Source organism: Stegodyphus dumicola, chromosome 7 (genome assembly GCF_044657685.1).
Source record: "Stegodyphus dumicola isolate Sdum_Otavi_A_Nest chromosome 7, ASM4465768v1".
Taxonomy (NCBI): Eukaryota; Metazoa; Arthropoda; class Arachnida; order Araneae; family Eresidae; genus Stegodyphus; species Stegodyphus dumicola.
Window position 1 is genome coordinate 180,250,815 of NC_140774.1, and position 23,422 is coordinate 180,274,236.

General features: G+C 32.8%; 1 protein-coding gene across 1 annotated transcript in view; it reads right to left on the reverse strand.

The window, feature by feature from the left end:
• LOC118187708 (ras-specific guanine nucleotide-releasing factor 2-like) overlaps window positions 1–23,422 on the reverse strand; it is a 302,120-nt gene that overhangs the window by 183,745 nt on the left and 94,953 nt on the right. The window contains exons 9-11 of the mRNA XM_085821450.1: window positions 10,337–10,447; window positions 8,466–8,583; window positions 627–781 (exon numbers count right to left, since the gene is read on the reverse strand). Of these exons, the coding sequence (XP_085677576.1) occupies window positions 627–781; window positions 8,466–8,583; window positions 10,337–10,447 (384 nt within the window). The remainder of the gene's footprint in view (window positions 1–626; window positions 782–8,465; window positions 8,584–10,336; window positions 10,448–23,422) is intronic.

Sequence of the window (23,422 nt, forward strand, 5' to 3'; positions counted from 1 at the left end):
TATTACTGTTAATCTCATAGCATATATTACTGTTCCTTTTTATTTTTCTTTGTATTCAACACTATGAAGTTTAATTAATTTCGTCGATAAATTATTTAACTAAATATTTAATAATTACAAAAAAACTTTTTAGTTTGGTAATAATATCCAAGGATTATTTGTAATAATATAAGCCTAAAATATAAAAATATACTATAAACATATTTAAGAATAAGAAAAGCTGGATAATTTAAATTCATTGAAAATGCTTTAGTATTTTTCGTCCACTAAATATATGTAGCGAGATATAATACTGACTGCGTCTTACCGCGCAATAATACAAAAATGTATAATACTGATTTTGCTTGTGATTAGATCGAGCACTGGAGAACGTAACGTTACAACTTGAAAAGACAAGAAAACAAATATAAAGAATGTAGGAATTTTTGTATTCTATTAGGTGAAATATCCCTTGTATATACATACAACAGTGTTAATGATATGTGACAAAATTAATAAGAAGAGTTACATTAATAAAACAGAGTGATATAATGAACTTAATTACAAAACTGCAAAACGTTACCATCTTAAAGGATCATCTTTAAAGCGCAAAAGTGAAAACAGAAGGTACAAGAAGCTCCACTCACCTCAATTAGGTGAAGTTTTCCATTGGTTGATCGCGTACAGAGCAGCATATGATTGGTGAAGAGGAAGCATTGACGAACAACTTCCGTCTCGCGTTTCCCCATTCTTGCTCTCTGAAGCTTGGATTTTTCACCTCCCAGTACCTGGATTACACTCCCTTAAAAATAATAGATTAAATTATTTTAATATTAGGAAAAAAGTAAGTAATGAAATAATGTAAGTAAACAAAAAGATAGATACAAACTCATCTATAACATTGCAGTTTAACACGTCTGAAAGCTAACATAAATTCATATCTCTGCGTGTGAAATATGTGATCGTAAAACTGAAATGATAATAATAAAAATAATAATAATAAAAAAAACGGAAATAATCCAAAAACTGTTGAAAAAATGAAATCGCAGAATTCGATGCGCATATTGAACAACTATTATAATTTAGTTCAGTGCTCTCCGAATAAAATCATTCTTCTGAAAAGAATACAGAAACTGTAGAACTTATTAAAAGGAAAAAACTGTAACAATAAATTTAAAATAATTATAGGAACTAAATGATCATTTAAAATTAATACGCAGTTAGAACTATAATTATACAGTACATTAAATTATATAATTACATTATAAAATGAAGGGTTACTTCTTTAATGGAAGTCATCGTTATTTAAACGGTACCACCGAGATTGTCAATACATCGTAAAGGTAAGTCGCAGATTGTCTCCAAACGGTCTGCAGTTCTAATTATGATCACTTATTTTAGCAGTACTACATTACGAACTATCGATAGGCAAAACAATTATTTTACGGAACTGGATCAGAATAATTCGCTCACTGAACTGAAACAGCTCTTTTTGATGACTCACTGCTCCCTACCTGGGTGAAAAACATCGAGAGTGAGGAGTGAAACATGAGCAATTAACAAGGCTATGGCAAAGAGCGGTAAGAATCGAAAGAGCAGTGGGATCGGGAACGGTCTGCGAGATCGGAGCAAAGAGTTAAAAGAATCGAATGAGCAGTGGGATAGGAATAATCGATTGAAACAAACGTTAACTCTCTGAGCTTATGTCTTTTAACTGTAGTTTTGAGATTTCCTAAAACATCCTTCCTAAACAGAACTAACAATGAAACTCTCGGATAAAATTGTTTTCAAAAAGATAAGAAATGATAAAATTAAACTCATTTTTAACGAGAAAGAATTAACATTCTTTTTTGTCTTAAAATAGGAACTGAACTTTAAGCTCTTCAGGGTGAGCTTTAAAAGACCTCCACTCATTTGGGCGAATCAGGCATTTGTTTGCTTAGCAAGTTCCTAAAAGTATTACCACATCTCTTTTCCTGACACACCTCCAACAAGAGTTCTCCATGAACTGTAAAAGACCTACCGCTCTGTTTTCTGGAATCAACAGTACATTCAATCCGTAAATCGAATAGGTTTTTGGAATGAATTCCGGAGCGAATCGTTCAGCTATTTCGGGCCCTTTTATTTAATGGACATTTTTACGTATTCGAATACGAGGTAAAATACTCTTTCTTGGACTAATGATCCCCACTACTTGGCTTGGTAAATCAAGTAAAATTGTTAATATTTTATTAAACACATGGCATTCTTGTGACAGGCGAACTATATACGACCTTGATTAAGACTGTCGGGCTCATGTTAATTGCTTTCCAAATACATTTGCACTTTGTCGATAATCTTGAATTCATTAAAACAGGAACCGTAATAATAAAGAAGTACGAAAGAGTGCTTAAACGTTTTGCAAGTTGCTATTCACTAGTACGTCACGACCAATATTTTGGGAATCACTAAACTAACTGATAATGAACTAAAAGGGCTTCTCTTTATAAATACATTTACGCATTACGGCCGCAAATACCTTCAGTAGCTCACCCTTTTGAAGTATAGCTTTGTGAAATAATTATGCCACTGTTGAATGTACACTTTCTCAATCATGAAATTATATTATATAAAGATAGTTTTGTTACTATTGGTAGTTTTACATAACAAAGAATTTGAATGGGTGTTATACCTCCTATTGAATTAATAAAGCTATTTAAAACTTGGTAGATTTTCTAATTTAAATTCTATAGTGGATTAATATACGTTGATTCTAAAACCCTAATCCTTGAAACATGTCTCCTCAGATTAAAACTTCCATAAATTGCATCATCTTGTAGATTTTGACATTTTTTTACACTGAATAAAAGCCTATTACGAAAACAGTATTAACGTTATAAGCATAATGATGTCATGAAAATAAAAATATAACTTTTATATACTCTACATACAGCTAAAATTCCAATTATTAAATATTCATTTAATTTTAGTGAGTAAAAACCTAAACAGTGTCAAAAATTAAAGATTATTAAATATAAGATTGTTAATATTTTTATTATTTTATTTATTATTTACTTTTAGCATATCTATAATATTTATATCTAGTCTACATTTGTCATTTTTCTAAATTTATTTAATGTTTATTCTATATTCAGTGTTTTTATCATTCTTTTTTAATTTGGCTTAAAAGAACGCTCCTTTTACCTAAACAGGAACGCTGAGAAGATAAATATACTATAAATACGTTTGAGCAACGTCGTGCTCAGCTGCAGGAAAAATAAACTATATGAAATACAAAGAGAGGTGTTAAAGACTGAGATGTGAAGTAATATAACTGCAATAGTGCAGAAACGTGCGAGAGAATTAAAGTACACAAGGAATAATAATGTAATAAGGTCCTTGAAAGCTGGAAAAGCCAAGCTACATATAATATGGTAAATGTAATAGTATTTGTAAATGTTTGAAGCTTTTTGATCCAAGAACAATTCAGGTGCTTTTACATTGGTTTAATGTGTCGTGAAAAGTATGTTTCCTAGAAGAATGAAAACATTTGTCTGGTATATCAATCATAATGAAAAATAAATTATTACCAGATCTGGCGAGGCTAGAGCTACATCTTTGAATAGCATAATCTAGAAAGCTATGGAGTAGAGGGTAAATAAACGAGATAAGTTTCCCTGAATTTAACAGTTTATTAACACTGCTCAAGATGCATTTAGAAAACTCCAATACATTAATCACTAGTTTCTTCGCTCACAATTAAAGAAGATATGGATAAGATGACGATCCTAAGAATAGTGTTTATATGTCGACTAATGTCAGAATATAGTGATTTAAGGATCGATCAAAAAGTACAATTAATTCTCTTCAATGAATTATTATTCTAATATACAGACATTTTTATGCTACATTGTATACATATAATACTTTTAACAAATCCAGCTACAACTAAAGGATAACAATAATGATAAATACATATCAATATTATTCAATGCTTTGTATATCACTGTAATATTATTCGCTATATATTTGGCTTACGAAAATCTGTACTCAGATATTAATTTCGCAATCATTAGTCGCAGACCTCTACTTCTAATTACCAAATGTTTAAAATTAAACAAATATTTATGTTTTACATTTCTTAAATTAAAAAAATTATTAAAATTAAAAAAATATAGCGTGTTGTACGTTTAGCCGGTTCCTATATTAAAAACTTATTCCGTTATAAAAAATAAAATAAAATTGGTTTGATTTCCGTATGCCAAAATCTGATCGATATATTGCAATTTGAAAGTGGTGGTCATGCCCCGGAGTCGCACATAAACCGAAGAGTGAGATGATTGTCATTATACAGTGGGTAAAAAGTATTGAAAATTGCCTATAATTGATCAATCTAGCTATCAAAGGAAATGCTTGACAGTTGTAGCTGGATATAATGAACACAGAAGACAATAAAGACACAAATCTAATGAAAATTTCATTTTACTAGGCCTTTTACACACAATATACACCAAAAACGTAAATTTGGATGTCAAAAAAGTATTGGCGAGATCGGTACAGCAAAATGTGGGAACAAAATTTAATACTTTGTATTCATACCTTTTGCATTTATAACAACTTGTAATCTATTTATCGTAGAAAACATGCCATGTGTGTGTGTGTGTGCCATTCTTACAGGCTTATGTGCTTAAGTTCATCTTTACACAAAATTTTATGTTTCCTAACTTCTAGGTCCAATTTGTGCCATAAAATTTCAATTAAATTTATGTCAGGCGATTGAGGCGATGTCTTTAACTGGCGAGGAACGATATAGAGTAACTATTGCCAGGTGAGGTTCGCTGTACCATTAGGGTTATTATCTTGTTGAAACACAAATGGTGTTCATAATCCAAGTTTTTGGGCATCGAATTTCATGTTATGGCGCAATATATCAATATACGTGGAGCCGTCAAAATAACATCAATGAAGCACAGATTACAAATTCCGTTTGGCTACCATACAGCCGCAAACTACGACGCTCCCTCCAACATGTTTTACAGTCGGTGTTAAACGTTGTTTTCCCACTTCGGTGTTAGTCTTTCTCCACACATATTGTCGTCCATCTTTCTCGAAAATGTTAAACTTTGATTCGTCGGACAAAATAACTGTGTTCCGAAATTCGTCTGATAAATTAATATGAGATTTTGTAAAATCTAGTCTCTTTCTCCTGTTTATTTCTGAAATGAAAGGTTTCTTTCTAGCTGCCCTTGCGTAATAACTTCTTCCGTGTCACACACTCCGTATAGTCTATACACTAAAAGTTTTATGCGAAGTATAAGCAACATCTTTGGTTAACTAGGGTGCGCTTATTTTAGGGTTTTTCTTATTATCTTTGATAATGCCACGTTTTCCCTTTTAGAAAATATTCGAGGCCGTCCACTTCTAATCTTATTTTTCGTCGATCCTGTCTCTTTGAACTTTCTTACAACACTTTTAGCAGCAAATAATCTTATGTTCAGTTGTATTCCTATAGCAGGATAAGTTAAACCCTCATTGCTGAGCCGAAGAATCATGTTTTTAACATTAACATCCAACTCCTTCGACTGTATTAGCAGAATAACGTTCTAAAAGTTTTGAAGTAACACTGCAGACTTTATATTAACAGGGTTTCTTATCAGTTTAAACACTTGACCTCAACATAACAAAATATGCACAGCAGTTAGAACTTTGCCAATACTTTTTTCACATGCAAATTTACGTTTTTGTTCTATATTTTGTGTAAAAGGCATATTAAATTGAAAGTTTCATAAAATTTGTATGTTTATTACCTCCTCTGTTCGCTATGTCCAGCTCAAATTGTCAAACATTAGGTAATATGATCAATTATAGGAAATTGCAAATACTTCTTTTACCCATTGCATGTAACTAAAAATAAAATATTAGTTTAGAAAATTTCTAACATTAATAGATTAAGTAAAGAACATTTCTATACAGAATGCCCTAAAAAGTACTGATAAATACAAACTTTATCAAAAAAAAAATTCTTGCAGAATCACAGAATTCATATTATAGAATATACCAGCAGGCTTTTGTAGTGATGCACAGCCAGCCAGCTAGTAATATGATTTGTGTGAATTATAAATTAAAAATATTTGTAATTTGATGAATATTTTTGTATGATTATTAGACAATGATTCCAAAGTAAAACTTCCTAAAAGTCATATATTTTTAGCATTTGAAAACTTCTAAATTACTAATATGAAACTTCTTTTAACATACCACTTGTAACGAAATTATAAATTACACAATGTTGTACACTAGTAAATCACAAAAGAATATCCTCCAATGGCATTTAAGGGAAAAGTTAACTTCGAAGTTTTCGAATTTATTTGTTAACCAAGTCAAGCTGGAAATGACTTCAAATATCTCACATTTTGGTATTTATCTGGGCCAGTGTTTATTCTACGGAAGCCGAATATTTTCTGTTTTACATTTTATAACGAGCATAAAACTTTCCCAAGAATAGCATTTCCTAAGCTTTATAGGAAAAGAAGATGGTGCAAAAATTTAGATTTTGCAACTTTTATATACTTAAAAATGCCAAAAAGTGGATATTTGCATTATTAAAAGCATTTTTACAATTGAAAGCACACGTCCATGAACAACGCTTATGAAAATAAACGCCAGGTAAGAACAGTTAGGTAAGGAATGTCAGGTACGGAAACGATGTATATTATTCACTACTATATTATTTATAATATATTATTCACTACTGTATTATTTATAATATATTTTTCACTACCGTACTATTTATTGTTCACATAAATGATCTGTGGAAGGAAATAAGACACATCGGATATGGATTTTATGCAGCTTTTTTTGGGTATTTGTGTTTGTGGTGTATTTCGGTTGTTTATGAAAATGAATGATTCAAAAACGAATATATTATTAGTAAAAGTAAAGTGCTTTCAGTTTTAGTATGTTTCAGCTGTGTAATGAGAATGAAATGGTGGCCTATACAGATATGTCACCTTTACTCCTAGTCTCTAACCAACACAAGCGAATAGAGAATACAAAGGTATTTTGCTAGTCATAAAACACTAAACACTTAAGTATCCAGTCTTATGCTATGAAAGGAAGTCAGTGTCCTTAAATGTTTTCCAGAAAGCTATCCTTCCACTTAGATTCTTGTGTGTTTTATGGTTTTGAAACCAATATCCAAAAGAACGGCATCTGTTAAGATGCTGACGTAAAAGTAGCATATTGAAGAATAAAAATATTTAGTAGAGTGAAAATCTTAATTAAGCTTACAGAATGAATATAATTTCTAATCGGATTTACTGTTATGAAAAACACTTAACATATAGTAAGGAAGAAGTTAAAGCTTGGGAACTCAGATCAGATAACTGATAGCGCAAAAGCTGTAAAGGCCCACCAACGGCCGAGTGGTAAAGTCCCTGAACACTGGTAGTTCGGTCCAAGTACGAATTCCGCGAACGGGCTTGGCTGCACGGGCGATTTCGTGGTTTTCCCAATGTGTAACGTGTTAATACGAGCCAGTTTTCCTTAGAAAGTTCTCTACGAAGGCATGCCTCACTTCCATGTAGTGCCTTAGGGTGGAACACGTAAATGATAATAATAATATTAGTTGTATTTTATTTTACAAAAAATATCCCTTTCGGAAGAAATAACGACTGCTTTGTTATACTCTTCTTTACATGTAATGTGTAAGACTAAAATATTAACAATGAATCAGTATTGGAGAAATCATAACATGCATCATATAAAAAAAAGTCAGAGGACCCAAGTTGAACAGAATTTTAGAAAGCTTGAAAATTATGAAAAGGAAGCAATTCTCTGGCAAACAAGAAATTATGGTTGCTCCAATTAATCCATTGATTTTGAGATATACCGAGGTTAGATTTGGTTTGACACAGTTATAGTGCATCTGAGAGGGAGGCTCCAAGACCTAAGCCTTTTACAAGCTTTTACACGGTTAAATGGAGCAGATCTTCCAGAGGCGGTCCAAGGAGGCATAACGGCCCTGGTCAACCCAGAGAGACAAAACTACAGACAGTCAATGGCGGTCAACTACAAAGAGAACAAAGTCAGGTCAAAGACAGTCCGCCAGTGTTGATTAAGGGGTGCCAAATCCCCCAAAATGACTTTCGCTATCAAACCATGTAACGTCCCCACCATCCCCACCACCAAGGGGCAGACAAAAAACTAAAAACAGACAATCACGACTTTAAATCTGGAATACATCAGTATTTTCAAATATTCACCTGTAAAAATTTACATTCGTTATGGAAATTTTAGGAACAGAAAAAATGCTAAAAAGTTTCGAACATTATAAGATTTTCTAGTTGATAGCAGATGATAGCGTGTGTACAAAAAAAGTAATGCATCTCATAAAATTATTAACGAATATACGGTGTTCAATCTTAGAATAATTATTGATTTGTGTTATATTCAAGTATGTTTAGTATTTATGATGTACGAACATAATAAAAAGAAACATACTTTACCTTGTCGTACAAATACCTGATTGACATCCAATAATATATCGCAACCACCTGCGATCATTCTTTCAGTTGCTAAATTCTTACGTATATTTTCGGTTTCGCTGACTTCATCGTGCATTTGCTAGAATACAAGTAAAATTTAATTTCATTATAGTATAAAGCACATACAACATCTCTGCGTCAAGTGTTGAATATTTATTCAGGTTTATTAAAAATTGAAGTTTTAAATTACAAGCACATTAAAAAATGAAATACATGTTTCAGAAAATTGGTAAAAAGTCACCAGTAGTGTAATATTTGGCGTGAAGGAAAACCTACTTACAACGTAATGAATTAGCAGGAAGGATAAGATAATTATTTTTCAATGTATAAAATAGAAGATGCATTGTAACACCTAAATAATAACAAATAGTGATGTTATCAGGGGAAAAACACTTTTTACAAGAACGGAGAAACAATACAAAACTTTTGCCATGTAATATTTAATCGCAGAGGACCTCCAATTATCTGAACTAACTGGGACCTCAACCTATCCAGATTTTCGAAAAACTCAGATTATGTTGTAATTTTTTGCAGGTCAAATATGCACTGACTATAATGCAGGTGAGGCACTTTTTTATATACCGTATTTTATGGAATTAAATGTTATAAAATATTTTTATTTATATCAAATGAAATCTTTTGTTTTTTCCTCGATAAAATTATGTTATGAAATCATTTTGATTTGTTTTAAAGGCACGACTTATTTTGTCTTTACACTCAAGTAAAGCAATGAAATCATTTTTATTTATATAATTTCGAAAACATCCTACTTGATCTTGCTTTCATTTTTATTTTTCAATATTAAACAAACAGGTTATTTTTTATTTGCGCAGATACGCCGTATTGAAAGAAAGAAGCTCCTTGTATGGAGATCACCATATGTTGTTTGTTTCATTATACTTAATATGTGTTTAGAAATGGTGCTGTTCATATGGCTTGCATTGTAAAGTAAGAATAATAGGATTGCATGCAATACTAAATACTTTTAATGTCTGTAGGGTTCATGATCATCCAGTATTGCAGAGTATTCTAAATATCATAAACTTCCATCTAAAGAAATTTAATAGCTTCTTAGAAACACATGTTGCACTCCGGTACCCTTTTAATTAACAAAAAGATTTAAAACACGTGTGAGAAATAACAAGTTTAATTTCAATTAGCCTAGGGAAAAGAATAAACGATCCGGATAAATGTGGCTCTGTAATGTCTGGAATCGTGAGGCTGGAGTTTTTCTATACGTACGAATAAAGCAGCTCTAAATTCAGGCGAGTAAGAAATCCTTTTTTAGTCAAACACAACTTTCTCAACTGAGAGCAATTCAGATAGCTTCCGTACTGGATCGAAGTCTCTCAGATTTGAGCAAGGTTACTATACTACAAGGTCTGGGCTTCTCGACTAACGTCAACCAGCACGGTGACGTCGACGTTCTTGATTCATTGATTTACCTTGAAATGATAAAAAATAAATAGAGATGTCTATAAATTCATTATAACAATGTAAACGCATTATTAATTTCGCAACAATTTCTTTTTCCACACTACCTAATATTAATGTAAGTATAATGTAAAAAGTAGCAAACGCTCTGTTTGGCTGTTTGTTCTTTCAATAAGATTCTTCGTTCGATAACAGATTCTTCGAACTTAAATTTTGGAACAGTCGAAAGTGATCACGCAGCAATTCTACAACGTATCTTCATAGCTGGCTTTGAGCAACAATTCGTACTTGAACGGTATTCTGTAAAGTATCTTATCTTTAAAACAAAGAAGTTTTATTTTCATGAAACAGTTTCAAAATTACTTAAATAGAGCATTATTTAAGAAATATTTTATTACCCTTGAAAGCTCTTCTAACTTCGCTTTGGCATTTTCTAACGATTTCCTTTCCACGTGATTGTGCGGCGTGTGAGCCAGTAGTTCATGAAGTGTGATTATGTAACGAGGTACCTAGAAAAGATTTCAGTAAAATATGAGGAACGATTTACAGGTTAATACAACTTTGCAAATTTCAAAAAGGGACTCAAATAGTTTTCGCGTCTTATTAAAGCCATTTCTACAATACCTGGCAAAAATTAAAAAGAATATATATTAAAAATGTCAAGATTTTGCTCTACTCCTAAATATAGCATTATTGACCGCAACAGTAGCTGAAAAAAATCCAAGATGATTCGAACGGCATCAATGTGCTCCGTTTCTCAACCATTACACTAAGTTTACAAAGATAAGTCAATCTCAGACATATATAGGCATGAATTACACACATATCCTCTGTTTACAGAAATACAAACAAGTGAATTTGGACGCATAAAATGAAAATTCAAATTCTATAAACTAATTTATAGAGAAGATTTATTTCTAATATACATAACAACGAAAGCTGTTAAAGAAAATAAAGTACTTCTGTAATATATGAATATATAACAATTCAAAATAATAAGATTAAATATGTCGAATCAAACTTATAAGGTATTTCTCCCGCTTTCCTAGCGTGCTTTCGTGGTGTAGTGGTTCTGCACGCTGGGCCGGCATTCCAGAGGTCCGTGGTTCGATTCCCGGCGAGGACGGTTGCTATTTTTCATCTTTCCTGTTTCCAAAAATATACCTAATGTCTCTACAGTGGCGTCCAAACTAAAAGGGTGTTGGATGAGGATTCTCCACACCCATGATTTGGCGATGGGGTCCCCTGAAAATCCCAGTCGCTCTTTAAAAAGGGGAATATATAAGGTATTTCTTCTGCTTTCCTAGCGTGCCTTCGTGGTGTGGTAGTCTGCGCGCTGGGCGCGTATTTCAGAGGTCCATGGTACGATTTAAGGCGAAGGCTTTACTCATTTTTCATCTTTCCTGCTTCGGGAAAAAATCCTAATATCTGTACAAGCTAACTTATTTCTTAACTTAACTAAAAAGGGAGAGTATATAAGGTATTTCTCCCGCCTTCCTAGCGTCCCTTCGTGGTGTAGTGGTTCTGCACGCTGAGCCGGTATTCCAGAGGTCCGTGGTTCGATTCCTGGCGAAGGCGGTTGCTATTTTTCATCTTTCCTGCTTCCAAAAATATACCTAATGTCTCTACAAACTCATTAAAGACCATAAATAAATTCAAAGTTAGTAACAACAAAATGAGCGAAGTTAAATATGTAAAAGAAATTTATATTATCAACTTATTTCCAGAAAAGTTTTTCTTTTGCACATAAATACCTAACATTTTAGAGCGTATACATAAAAATATATACATAACACATACAGTAATAAACATTAAAAGAAATGCTAAATATCATCAACAAATTTACAGAATAAAAGAATGCATTTTTGTTATCACTAAGATCATAAACATTTAGGGTCATTTAAAGCTCAGGCAGTTCAGGTTTAATTCCAAAATGTTTGTTTGCAGTTCAAGTACATTACAATTCCGAGCACTCAACCACATTCACATATCCTAATCAAGGATAACTTGAATCTGAAGAGACTGCTCGTGAAGGTCCTGTTTGCAAGACACTGTGTCAGCTCAAAATCAGTCATCAAGTGTTCATTTTTCATCCGACGCAACTCTGATGGACAGAATTGCTTACCTCATTGGATATATTAAGACAGTCATGATTACAGCTCTTGAGAGAAGATGTATCACTAATATTATTCCATTGCAATACTAGGAAGTTTTCCTCAGGTACAATGTCAAGTACTGCTCGCAGTTTTTGGCCAATATATTTACACATTCATTTTCTGCATCTGTTTGTTACAAATAGAGTAAATTATGTTTAAAAATAAAATTTAAGTGACTTAATTTAATACTCTAATTCCGTGAACAAAATTTATACTATAAAAATCGAGTGCCTATCCGTTTGTTCGTTTGTTTGTTTTGTGATATCATCCCTCTCGGAAATGACAAGGAGTTGAGCTTGGAGAGAGCTACCTGAGGATTCCAAACATTCGTGGGAACCATTTCCACCTTTCTTATCTTCGTACGACTTTAGCCAGCTTAGATATTAACTAAAACTCTGAAAACTTTAATTTTTGCATTTTTCCAAGTGGCAACAGTCTCATGCGCTAGAGATAAAAATTGATTATTTCTAAAAGTTTTGCCACTTCTCGCTTTCAAATAGTAGAGGTTGTTAATCAAAAATTTTTAAGTTTTGCAAAATATGCTATAAGAATAACATTTACAAACATTAAACATATTATTATTATATAAGGTCATATTCTGACGTTGAAGAAAGCAGGCGATTGCATGTGTATGTCAAAAACATTTCGTTAATGTCAGCATTTTCAGTAAATAACTGCTGTTCGTGAGCTTTTCGTTTCAGGTTTAGATGACTGTCACGATATGTTATTGCCATGATAATTCTTGTACTGATATTGAGAAAAAGTTATTATATTGCTCTTTAACCCTCTGAGCGGCGCAGGTATTTAGATCCGTCATGAACACTGGTATTTAAACACCATTTGTTAATTGAGTATGTATAATTACTTATTTCAGCCTGCATTTTCATAAACTTACATTCATTTAGATGATATTTACATTATTAAAGAAAGTAAGAAAGCAAAATATCTTAAATTATAAGCTAATATATACCAAATAGCAAAACTTGTGATGAACGGATAAAGCCACTCATAACGCATAAATTTAATTTAATTTACTCTTTGATATAAATTTTAAGTAATGATTTAGAGATACGGCTTTAATTAAGTTTTATTCGTACTTGCCAAAATATAAATACCATTATGTAATTTAAGGATCCTAAACTACGAATTTTTGCAATAAAAATGTAAAGTGCACTTTAAGTGAAAACTCTTTCGACAAATGAATTTCTACATGAGAGAGGAGAGACTTTTAGGGGAAGTATCGTAGCGACTGGAAGAGAAAACCGGAGGACATGTCTACATCTATTTTGTCATGTATCTGGCAGCGGTGAGCCAATCAGCTGCCTGGCAGAGCCCAGCAAGTGAGAGACGCCAGATGCATGTTAGCCTCAGAGGAGGCAGGTTGTAGGTTAATTATGTTGTAGGAGCGAGGTTGTAGGTTAATTATGTTGTAGGACCGAGTTTGCCTTTATTCTTTAAATGTTAATTTTCTTTTCATTATTCTTTGAAAGTTAAATTTTAATAACTGTTGGTGTCGTTTTCCTCATGGTGCCTTATTAATCCGCAAGGTCATTACAGCACGCTCTCTTACGAGAACCAGAGCTAACGAAGCCGTCTGGATTTTGGAGAAAAGGTGAGAAATTTTTCTTGTAACTTTAAGGAAAATTTCTTCTAAATATGTTTAAAGAAGTAGTTAAAAGTGATTTGATTTCAGTGTTGAAGGAACTAGGTGAAGAAGCCGATTCTAGTTTAAAAGTTGTAGAATTAAAAGATAAGCTTTTAAGTTCTAAAGAATATTTGAAAGATAAAGATTTTGTTATTGAATTTCTTAATACTACGGTTGAAGAAAGGAAAAAGTCAGAAGAAATTGTGAAATTGCGTTTAATGCAAAACGAAAGTAGCAAAGAATCTAGTAATAACGTAGAAAATACACTTTCATTAGATAAGCTTTTGAAAGCTGTACAGGCATTATCGATTTCTGTACCTAAAAAGGGTGAAGCATGGAACTTATTTTTTGATTCCATAGAAAGGGCTTTTAAGCATAAGAACGTACCAAATGAGTTTAAGTCTGAAATTTTACTTAAACTGATAGGTGATAAATCTTCTAATATTCTAGTATATATTAAAGATGATGATTTGAAAGATTATGAAAAAATTAAATCTTTAATTCTTAAGGAATATGAACCATCGCCAATTATATGTTTAGAAAATTTTCGCCAAGCTCAAAGGTTGACGGGGGAAACTCATTTGCAGTTCGCCTCTCGTTTAAGATCATGTTGGATCCATTATTGTAAAAGTAGAAACGTCAATGATTTTGAGTCTTTAATTAACTTAATAATTTCTGATAAACTTTTTCAAACATTGGATAGTGATTTAGCGTGCCATGTTGCAGTTCGACAAGGTGAAAGTTGGCTACGTCCAGAAGAACTAGCGAAGGAATGCGACACTTATTTCATCGCAAAAGGTAAATCTTTTGATGACATAAGAGGTGAAAAACGCGCTAATTTTCGTGATTCATACAACAAAAACTCTAAATATATTCCACCAGCGCTAAGAAAAGATTTAGTGGTAAATGAACAGAAACATTCGTTTAAACCGCGAGAATGTTATGTGTATAGTAGCAGTTTACATTTGGCTAAGGATTGCCCGAACAGGCGAAATAAATTTGAGAGGTCCAATAAACAGAACGATAATTTCCCGGTCAAACCGAAAGTTAACACTTCAAGTAAGTCGAAGGACAATGCGGTTGTTACAAATGTAAATTCTAAACATTTACAAAAACCCGAGTGTTCCGATGGAAAACTTAATTTTTATTCCTTGGAAAAGATTACTATTTACATTGCAGGGAAGCAAGTAGAAGCTATAAAAGATTCAGGTACGGAAATACCAATTTTGAACACTACATTAATTCCTGATTTAAAAATAGAAAGTAAGGGTAAAATCATTTTAAGTTCCGCATTTGGCGACGTCATAGAGGCAACGTTAGCAACTATTCCCATTTACAAAAAACCAAACAGTTGTCTATATTCGCGTGTAGAAGCTCTTTTCGCGTTTTCGCTAAATGTCCAATGTTTAATTACACCAGATGTATGGGATCGCATATTTGAAGACGAGAATGAATCAACAGTCTTCCCCGAGACGAAACCGGAAACTCATAAACAAAAACAACTTGAGGTTGGCGCCGTTGAACTGTCAAATGTAAATCTTTTTTATAGCTCAGTTGCGAATCAGAATGATGAAAGATTAAACAGTTATTCGGAATCGAATAAATTTAAGGTCGATCAGAGAAACTGCCAAACGTTAATAAATTCTTTTAAGGACGCAGAAGTAGGAAAGAATAATTTCTTTTTACAGGACGAATTATTATTTCATAAAGAAAAAATTTGTGGGGAAAACATACAACAGTTAGTTTTGCCCGAGAATTATCGAAATAAAGTCCTTCAATTAGCTCATGATTCCATATTCGGAAATCATTTAGGTATGAGGAAAACTAAAGAAAGAATTAAGCTTTCATTTTATTGGCCGAACATATCCAAAGATGTAGAAAATTATTGTAGAACATGCGAAAGATGTCAATTAAAAAGTCCGGAAAGACAATCGGATAAAATTCCGATTACTCCTATTGTTCGCGCGCCATATCCCTTTCATACGGTAAATATAGATATTATTGGTGAAATTTCACCTCCTTCAGGAAGGAAACATAAATATTGTTTGTGTTTGATAGATAATCATTCAAAATGGCCAGAAGTCATACCTTTAAAAAGTCTTTCTGCTAAAGCTACTTGTGAGGCTCTTTTAGATATTTTTATGAGAACCGGTATTCCAGAAATAATTTGTAGCGATCAAGGCACTAATTTTACCTCACAATTAACTCAAGAATTCGAAAAAAGGTTAGGAACTCATCCTCGTTTTTCGACACCTGGTTACCCAGCATCAAACGGCTCAGTGGAAAAATGGAATCGGGTATTTAAACAAATGTTACATCATGTAATTCGCACAGATCCTGTTAATTGGGACAAGCACATACCTTATTTACTTTTTGCGTATCGTGAAGTTCCAAATTGCACTACCGGTGTATCTCCATTTATGCTTATGTACGGTCGTGAAGCTAGAGGTCCCTTAGCTGTGTTAAAATCATCATGGTCCGGTGAAATACCATTACCTCTTAATCTAAGTAATTCAGCAGTTGATTATCTACAAGAATTAAAGATAAATTTAGAGAAAGCATCTGAGCTCGCTTCTTTATCTGCCGCGGAAAAACAAGAAGCTTATGCATATTATTTTAACCGTCGTAAAAGTTTGAAAGAATTTAAAAATTGTGATCTAGTATATTTACTTATACCAGACTCTAGCAACAAGCTATATGCTAGGTGGACAGGTCCAGGTGAAATTGTTGAAAGAGTAAATCCTCATTCTTACAAAGTTAAATTACCCGATGGGAGTGTGAGGCATGTTCATGTGAACAAAATAAGAAAATTTTATGTTCGAGCACAAACTGTGGGAGTGATATTTGAAGATGATTCTGAGTTTGGGGAAATTCATACCACTCCAAATAAAGGAGATTGCGCAGTAACTAGAAGGAACATCGAGGTGGATATTAGTCATTTAGAGGATAGCAAACAAAAGGAATTACACGAGCTCTTACTCAAGCACATCACGTTATTTTCTGGGGAGATCCAAATAGCCAGAGTTGGTGAACATAGAATTCGGTTGTTACCTGGAGCTGAAAGAAAAATGCCATATATCTATAAGATCCCAGAATCTTTGAAACCTGAAGTAGATAAACAGATCGAGGAATTGAAGAGCTTGGGTCTTATTGAGCCAAGTGAAGCTGAAATAGCATACCCAGTCGTATGTGTTGCCAAGAAAGACGGAAGTATGCGTTTATGTATTGATTTCAGGTTGTTGAATCAAGTAACCAAACCTGTTGATTTTCCAATGGAGAATGTGACTGATCTAATCAATAAAATTGGACACGCGAATGTTATCACCTGTTTAGATGTCTTGAAAGGTTACTGGGAAATACCTTTAGAAGAAGAAAGTCGTGATTTAACATCATTCAAAACACATCGTTCCCAGTATCGTTGGAAAGTGATGCCTTTTGGATTAAAAAATGCAGCTTCTACTTTTCAGCGAGTGATGAATGATGCCTTAAGAAAACATAGTGATTTTTTGCAAAGCATATATTGATGATATTGCTATCTTTTCACCAGATTGGAATTCGCATCTCAAACATTTAGATGCTGTGCTAACTACATTAAGTGATCTCAGGTTTACGGTGAACGAGAAGAAATGTGTTTTTGCACGTTCGGAGATAAAGTATTTAGGACATATAATAGGAGCTGGAAGACATCAACCTGATCCTGAAAAATTATAAAAAGTCCTAAAACAAAGACTGCTCTAAAGAGTGCATTAGGCTTATTCAACTATTATCGTGATTACATAAAGAATTATGCAGAAATAGCTCGCCCATTGACGGAGCTTACGAAAAAGAAAATTCCTGAGATAATTCCATGGACTGATGTTGAGGAATCAGCATTTAAAGAACTGAAACGTCGACTGTGTGAAGCACCAAAACTGTACACTCCAGAACCAGAAAAACCTTACACCATACAGTGTGATGCTAGTTCATATGGTGTTGGTGCTTGCTTGTCACAACGAGACAGCAAAGGCAGTTTGCATCCTATCAGCTTTGCCAGTCAAAAACTTTCGAAAACTCAGCAGAACTGGTCAACTATTGAACGCGAGGCTTATGCCGTTGTGTGGTCATTAAAAAAGTTCGAGTGTTGGGTGTTTGGATCGAATATCGAGCTGATCACAGACCATAATCCATTATTATATTTGTATAAGTCGGCACCGCATTCAGCCAATTTACAGAGGTGGGCAATGGCACTTCAGCGCTATATTATTCATATTTCTCATTGCCCTGGTGAACAATTAAAAAATGCAGATGGTCTTTCAAGACTAGTGGGGGAATGAAATAGGTGTGAACTAAGTATGAACTAATATGTTTTAAAACTTTGCATTAGTTACTTTCTTTTGTTCCGGAATTGTACGAGAGCTACTTTCCATCTGTTTTGAAAATCAAATTACTGGTTTCCATTTAATATTGCATTATAATAGTGTGTTTTGAAATAGTATTGCATATATGTTTTATTACAGAACTCCGGTATTGTATCAAGCCATCTGTTCATCTGTTGTGAGATGAATGTTTATTGCATTTATTTCAAAGTATGTTATTACATCATGTATACATGTTCATATATTTTGAATTAATTTGGTATGTGGAGTATACAATTTAAGTTTGTATTTGCTGGTTCAGTTTTCAGATTCTGCTTCGCTTTGGCGTAGCACAATCTTACCGGGGGGGGGGTGTCATGTATCTGGCAGCGGTGAGCCAATCAGCTGCCTGGCAGAGCCCAGCAAGTGAGAGACGCCAGATGCATGTTAGCCTCAGAGGAGGCAGGTTGTAGGTTAATTATGTTGTAGGAGCGAGGTTGTAGGTTAATTATGTTGTAGGACCGAGTTTGCCTTTATTCTTTAAATGTTAATTTTTTTTTCATTATTCTTTGAAAGTTAAATTTTAATAAATGTTGGTGTCGTTTTCCTCATGGTGCCTTATTAATCCGCAAGGTCATTACATATTTTATAACATTTTTTTGTCAAATCATTCTGACCACTTAACAATAATTTATATGAATAAGATAAATGCAAGTTATTTAACACTTTAAAATGTTTTAAAGGACAATGTATTCATTTGCAAAATGATATTTAATATTTAGTTTTGGCAGCTATAAAAAGAAATTCTTAAGCTTGGTTTTGGAAAGCAAATGTAGGAGAGGTAACGGCACTAAATGAAATATATAAGAAACTTCTATTAGTATGAGACACATGATGTAAATAATAAGCTAATTAATGCAAACAGTGTCTCTTTTATTTAGCAGCGTCACCAACATATCTACCTACTATCTCTTGGTCTATGTACCTCTTTATCGATTTATTTATTCTTCAATTTGCTCATATAAATGTGCAGCTAGTTGTCTGCTAACCTATCTGTTTATGTAACTATGAATTCCCAACTACGATGAAGATCCGTCTAAAAGAATCGAGATTCGGAAGACGAGACAGCAAAGAAGAATAGCTTTGTTTAGCTGAAGAATAGATTTAACTGCTGACTTTATACAGCTACTGTATAGCCACATTTATGTATGAATAATATTTTTTGCAGTCAAAAATTAATAAGAAGAGGCCGATGAGCACCTAAAATTCGTGATGAAGAATCTTTCTGGCAATTTTTCGCAAAGGTTACAAACTCTATCATAAATGAAATGCCATGAGGTGTTATAAAAGAAAGTTGTAGTAAGAAATAAAGAAGTTTATAATCATTTACATACAAACTTATGTATCTTTTCTATATGTAGCAAAGAACAATTTAACAAATAAACGAAAAGGAATAGGTTTCCATTATTTATTCTGGAGTTTTTGTCCCACTTGAAAAGTTTCCTTCATTTGTTAAAAGTTGAAATTGATTTAATGGTTAATTAAACATATTAAAGTTATTTAAAATAAATTTCAGGCTGAAAATTTAAATTTTAATAATCAATACCTTGAAACTGCAAAGCATAACCAACAGATATTTCAAAACAAATACCAGCCTTTAGATTTCAGACAGAAAATAAGTATAAATTTGAATTTTTTCTTCTCGGTCTTAATTTTTACTGTTTATGCAGGTTTTGACAAATATTTAGAATACGCAATTTAAAATTCAGTGAAAAATATTTTATTTTGTTAAAAAAGATTAATTTTGTTATAATATTTCTGCTTTCATAACGTGCATTCGGTCCCCGTCAATTTTGAGACCACTGTTCTAAAACACGAATCATATACATAGCCTCGTGCTTATAAGAGTCTAAATCAATTCTTACTCTTTTCCTGAATATTCCTAAGCATATATTCTTCCTGAATATTCCTAAGCATATATTCTTCCTGAATATTCCTTCCGCATTTTCTGAATATTTCTAAACTTGAAATTTTCATCATAACAACATTTGCGAATAGTGCTCTACCTGACAGCTTAGTTAGAGAACTTGAATGGAGGGGAACTATTCAAATTCTTTGACAGACACTATATTATAGATGACATTATATTATAGATGTCTCACACAGTCATGTACGAGGACATATAAGAACATATAAGAAGACCATAGTGTAATATCCTACTTTCAGCCTTTTCCACACAAGAGATTTTAAATTAGTTTCTCTTTAATAAAGCCAAGGTAACTGCATCTTAATATGGTTTACGGATGAATACAGGTTTCGTTAAAATAGATTCTTGACGCGAGAGCCTAAAACATACAACGTGTATTAGGAACTGCATCTGTTGATTTTAAGTTTTCGTAGAATAGGTTCTCATTTATTCCATGCTAATAATACCAATGATGAATAAATAAGCCATGACAGCAACTTATGAAGCATGAACTTAAGCAGCACAACAAGAAATAATTTATTTTAAAGACGAGCATTTGGGGGTTCGTATCATTACACAGCAGAATTTCTTCACACACTTATCAAGCATTGCCCTAGCACAGCGCCGTCTATACATACATTAAAGTTCCCTACAACATTCATAGAAACAGTTTATATTGGGTTGGCAACTAAGTAATTGCGGATTTCACTCATAGATGGCTTCAGTTGAATTTTTAGGGTTGCAGAAATAGTACAAATGTAAAACACATTTTGTTATTTGATAGTTGGCAATTCAGCTGTCAATCAGTAAAAAAAAGTTTTTTAATCCGTTGCGTAGTTTTCGTTTGGCGTTCGTTGAAAAATGGAAAATCAAAAGGAACATTTTCGTCATATTTTGCTTTTTTATTTCCGCAAAGGGAAAAACGCATCACAAGTTCATAGAAAGTGATGTGCTGTTTATGGTGACGAAGCCTTAAAAGAACGGCAGTGTCAAAATTGGTTTGCCAAATTTCGTTCTGGTGATTTTTCACTCAAAGATGAAAAACGCTCTGGTCGTCCAGTTGAAGTTGATGACGACCTAATCAAAGCAATAATCGATTTGCATCGTCACGGTACAACACGTGAGATTGCAGAGAAGCTTCATATATCACATACATGCATTGAAAATCACTTAAAACAACTTAATAGAAAACGTTACGTTTCACAAAATGCAAACTTGTATATATCATTTTAAAGAGAATTTATTACTGAATTCAATACAAAACACAAAATTCAATTATTTGCAATACAAAAAATGTTAAACGATAATAGTTATCGATATACATTAGATAGTGATGATTGCAGTGAGTTATCAGTACTTAGTAGGGTACCCTTTATTTTTGATTACAGCTTCACATCGACGTTTCATTGAGCTGACAAGAGGTTTAAGCTCTTCTTTCGTTATTACATGATGCCAGGAAACAATTATAGCCTCAATTGTTTCATAATGAATTGTTTCAGGTGTAAAGATGATGTCAGCTTCTACTGGCAGTTACTAACATTTGACTGGTTCTCGGAACAAGAACAGTGATTGGCCAGGAAAGCTAGACATTACAAACCACTTCATAACTGTGCTTTTTATTTACTTTTTTGTATTGCAAATGATTGGATGTTGTGTTTTGTATATAATTCAGTAATAAATTCTCTTTAAAATGATATATACAAGTTTGCATTTTGCGAAACATAACATTTTCTATAAGCATACAAAGTTCAAAAACATAAAAATTTCCAAAAGTGTCCACAATTTTGGCCACCACTGTATGTTTTACGGCAAAATAAAATATCGCCGCTTTGATACATATTACATAAAATATACTTCTCGAAAACATTACCAAAATTATACAACCGAGGCCCCCTACCATAAGGAAGATAAATTAGATTAATTGAATAAAACCTGTATTCTGGTAGAACCAAATTTTGAATTTTAGGCTTTCCATGAATCGAAATTTGAGACACAAGCATTCTGTTATTAATGTTTAGGTCATTATTTATAGATTTGCATTAAACAACTCATAAAGCGATTTTAGAAGCGTTTGTATGCAACACACTAGAAATTTAATTAATGTTCCTTAGACGACTACTTTTTCTAAGAACAATATTTTGCTTATTGAAAATGTTTTCCTACGGGGATCATATAACATTTTTATTTCATTTATTTTCTTTAACTGGAAGATGAAGATGACCAGAATGGCATCAGTCTGATATGTATGTTGTATCTGTTTTTATATTAGAACTGATGGTCTACGTTTAATTGTTTAAAATTTCAAAATATATTTATTCATGCAATATTCTTAAAGCATTCTGTACACACATAACAATGAAAGTAACTTGTTTTTAAATCAATGAGTTAAGTTGAAAGCACGAACAATGCAACAAAGTTATGTATTTCGGCTATGTATTTAGTTTTGAAATTAAAACAGATATTCGATTCATAAACTAACCGATATATTCTCTAAATTCTATGAGACATTTATTTAATATTCTCAGTTACATAAAATGCAAAAGGCGTTAATACTCGAGGGGATGAAAATTCAGCCAATTTTATAAATAACATGATGAACACGATTGCTTTCTAAATGGGCATAGTTCTCAAAATAGCTCATAAGTAAAGTTATAACATTAACTACGAATTATTTTTACTGTGATTTCGAAGCATGGACATATTATTCTTAAAGCCTTAATTTTTATTTTACGAGTCTTGCTTCTAATTTTGTATCTGTTTAATTACAGACGTGAATTATCTATCTGTGTAACATAAAATTAAGCAAAGCAACAATTTTGTGTTAAAATTTTATTGGCGTAAATTTTATTGAAGACTCCTTCAATTTTAAGAACAAACATGTACATGTCTCTCTTCATCAAGACAAAGAAATGTGCAACGAAGGGATAAACACGGTTGTATTTGTATTCACAAGGAGAAAAGCGAATGAAAAGGTAGGGCCAAAATCTGTCATTTTTTTCCGGCGCTACCTTCTTGTTCTCTTTACTTCTTTTGCGGGCCTTCTTTGCAGATTTCTTTGCTCCTGATGAAGAGGGACCACCTGCATCTGTTTACTAGCTAAACTGGTAGAGTCTTGACTGAAATCTACGCCAAATACAAATTATTGCTTTCCCCAATTTTATTCTCTATGCTGATGTGTTTTGCTTCTACTTTGGTTTTAATTTCCTCTCTCTCTCTTACTTTCTATATATTTAAACGGTGTGATTGCCAACATTTTCGAATAATGAGTATCTTTTCTAACTACGTGGTGTAATGGTCAGAACACACGGTGCGTATTCGAGAGATCCGAGGTTCGAATCCCGGCAAGAGCATTGCATATTTTTTATGTCTTCTGCTTCAAAATG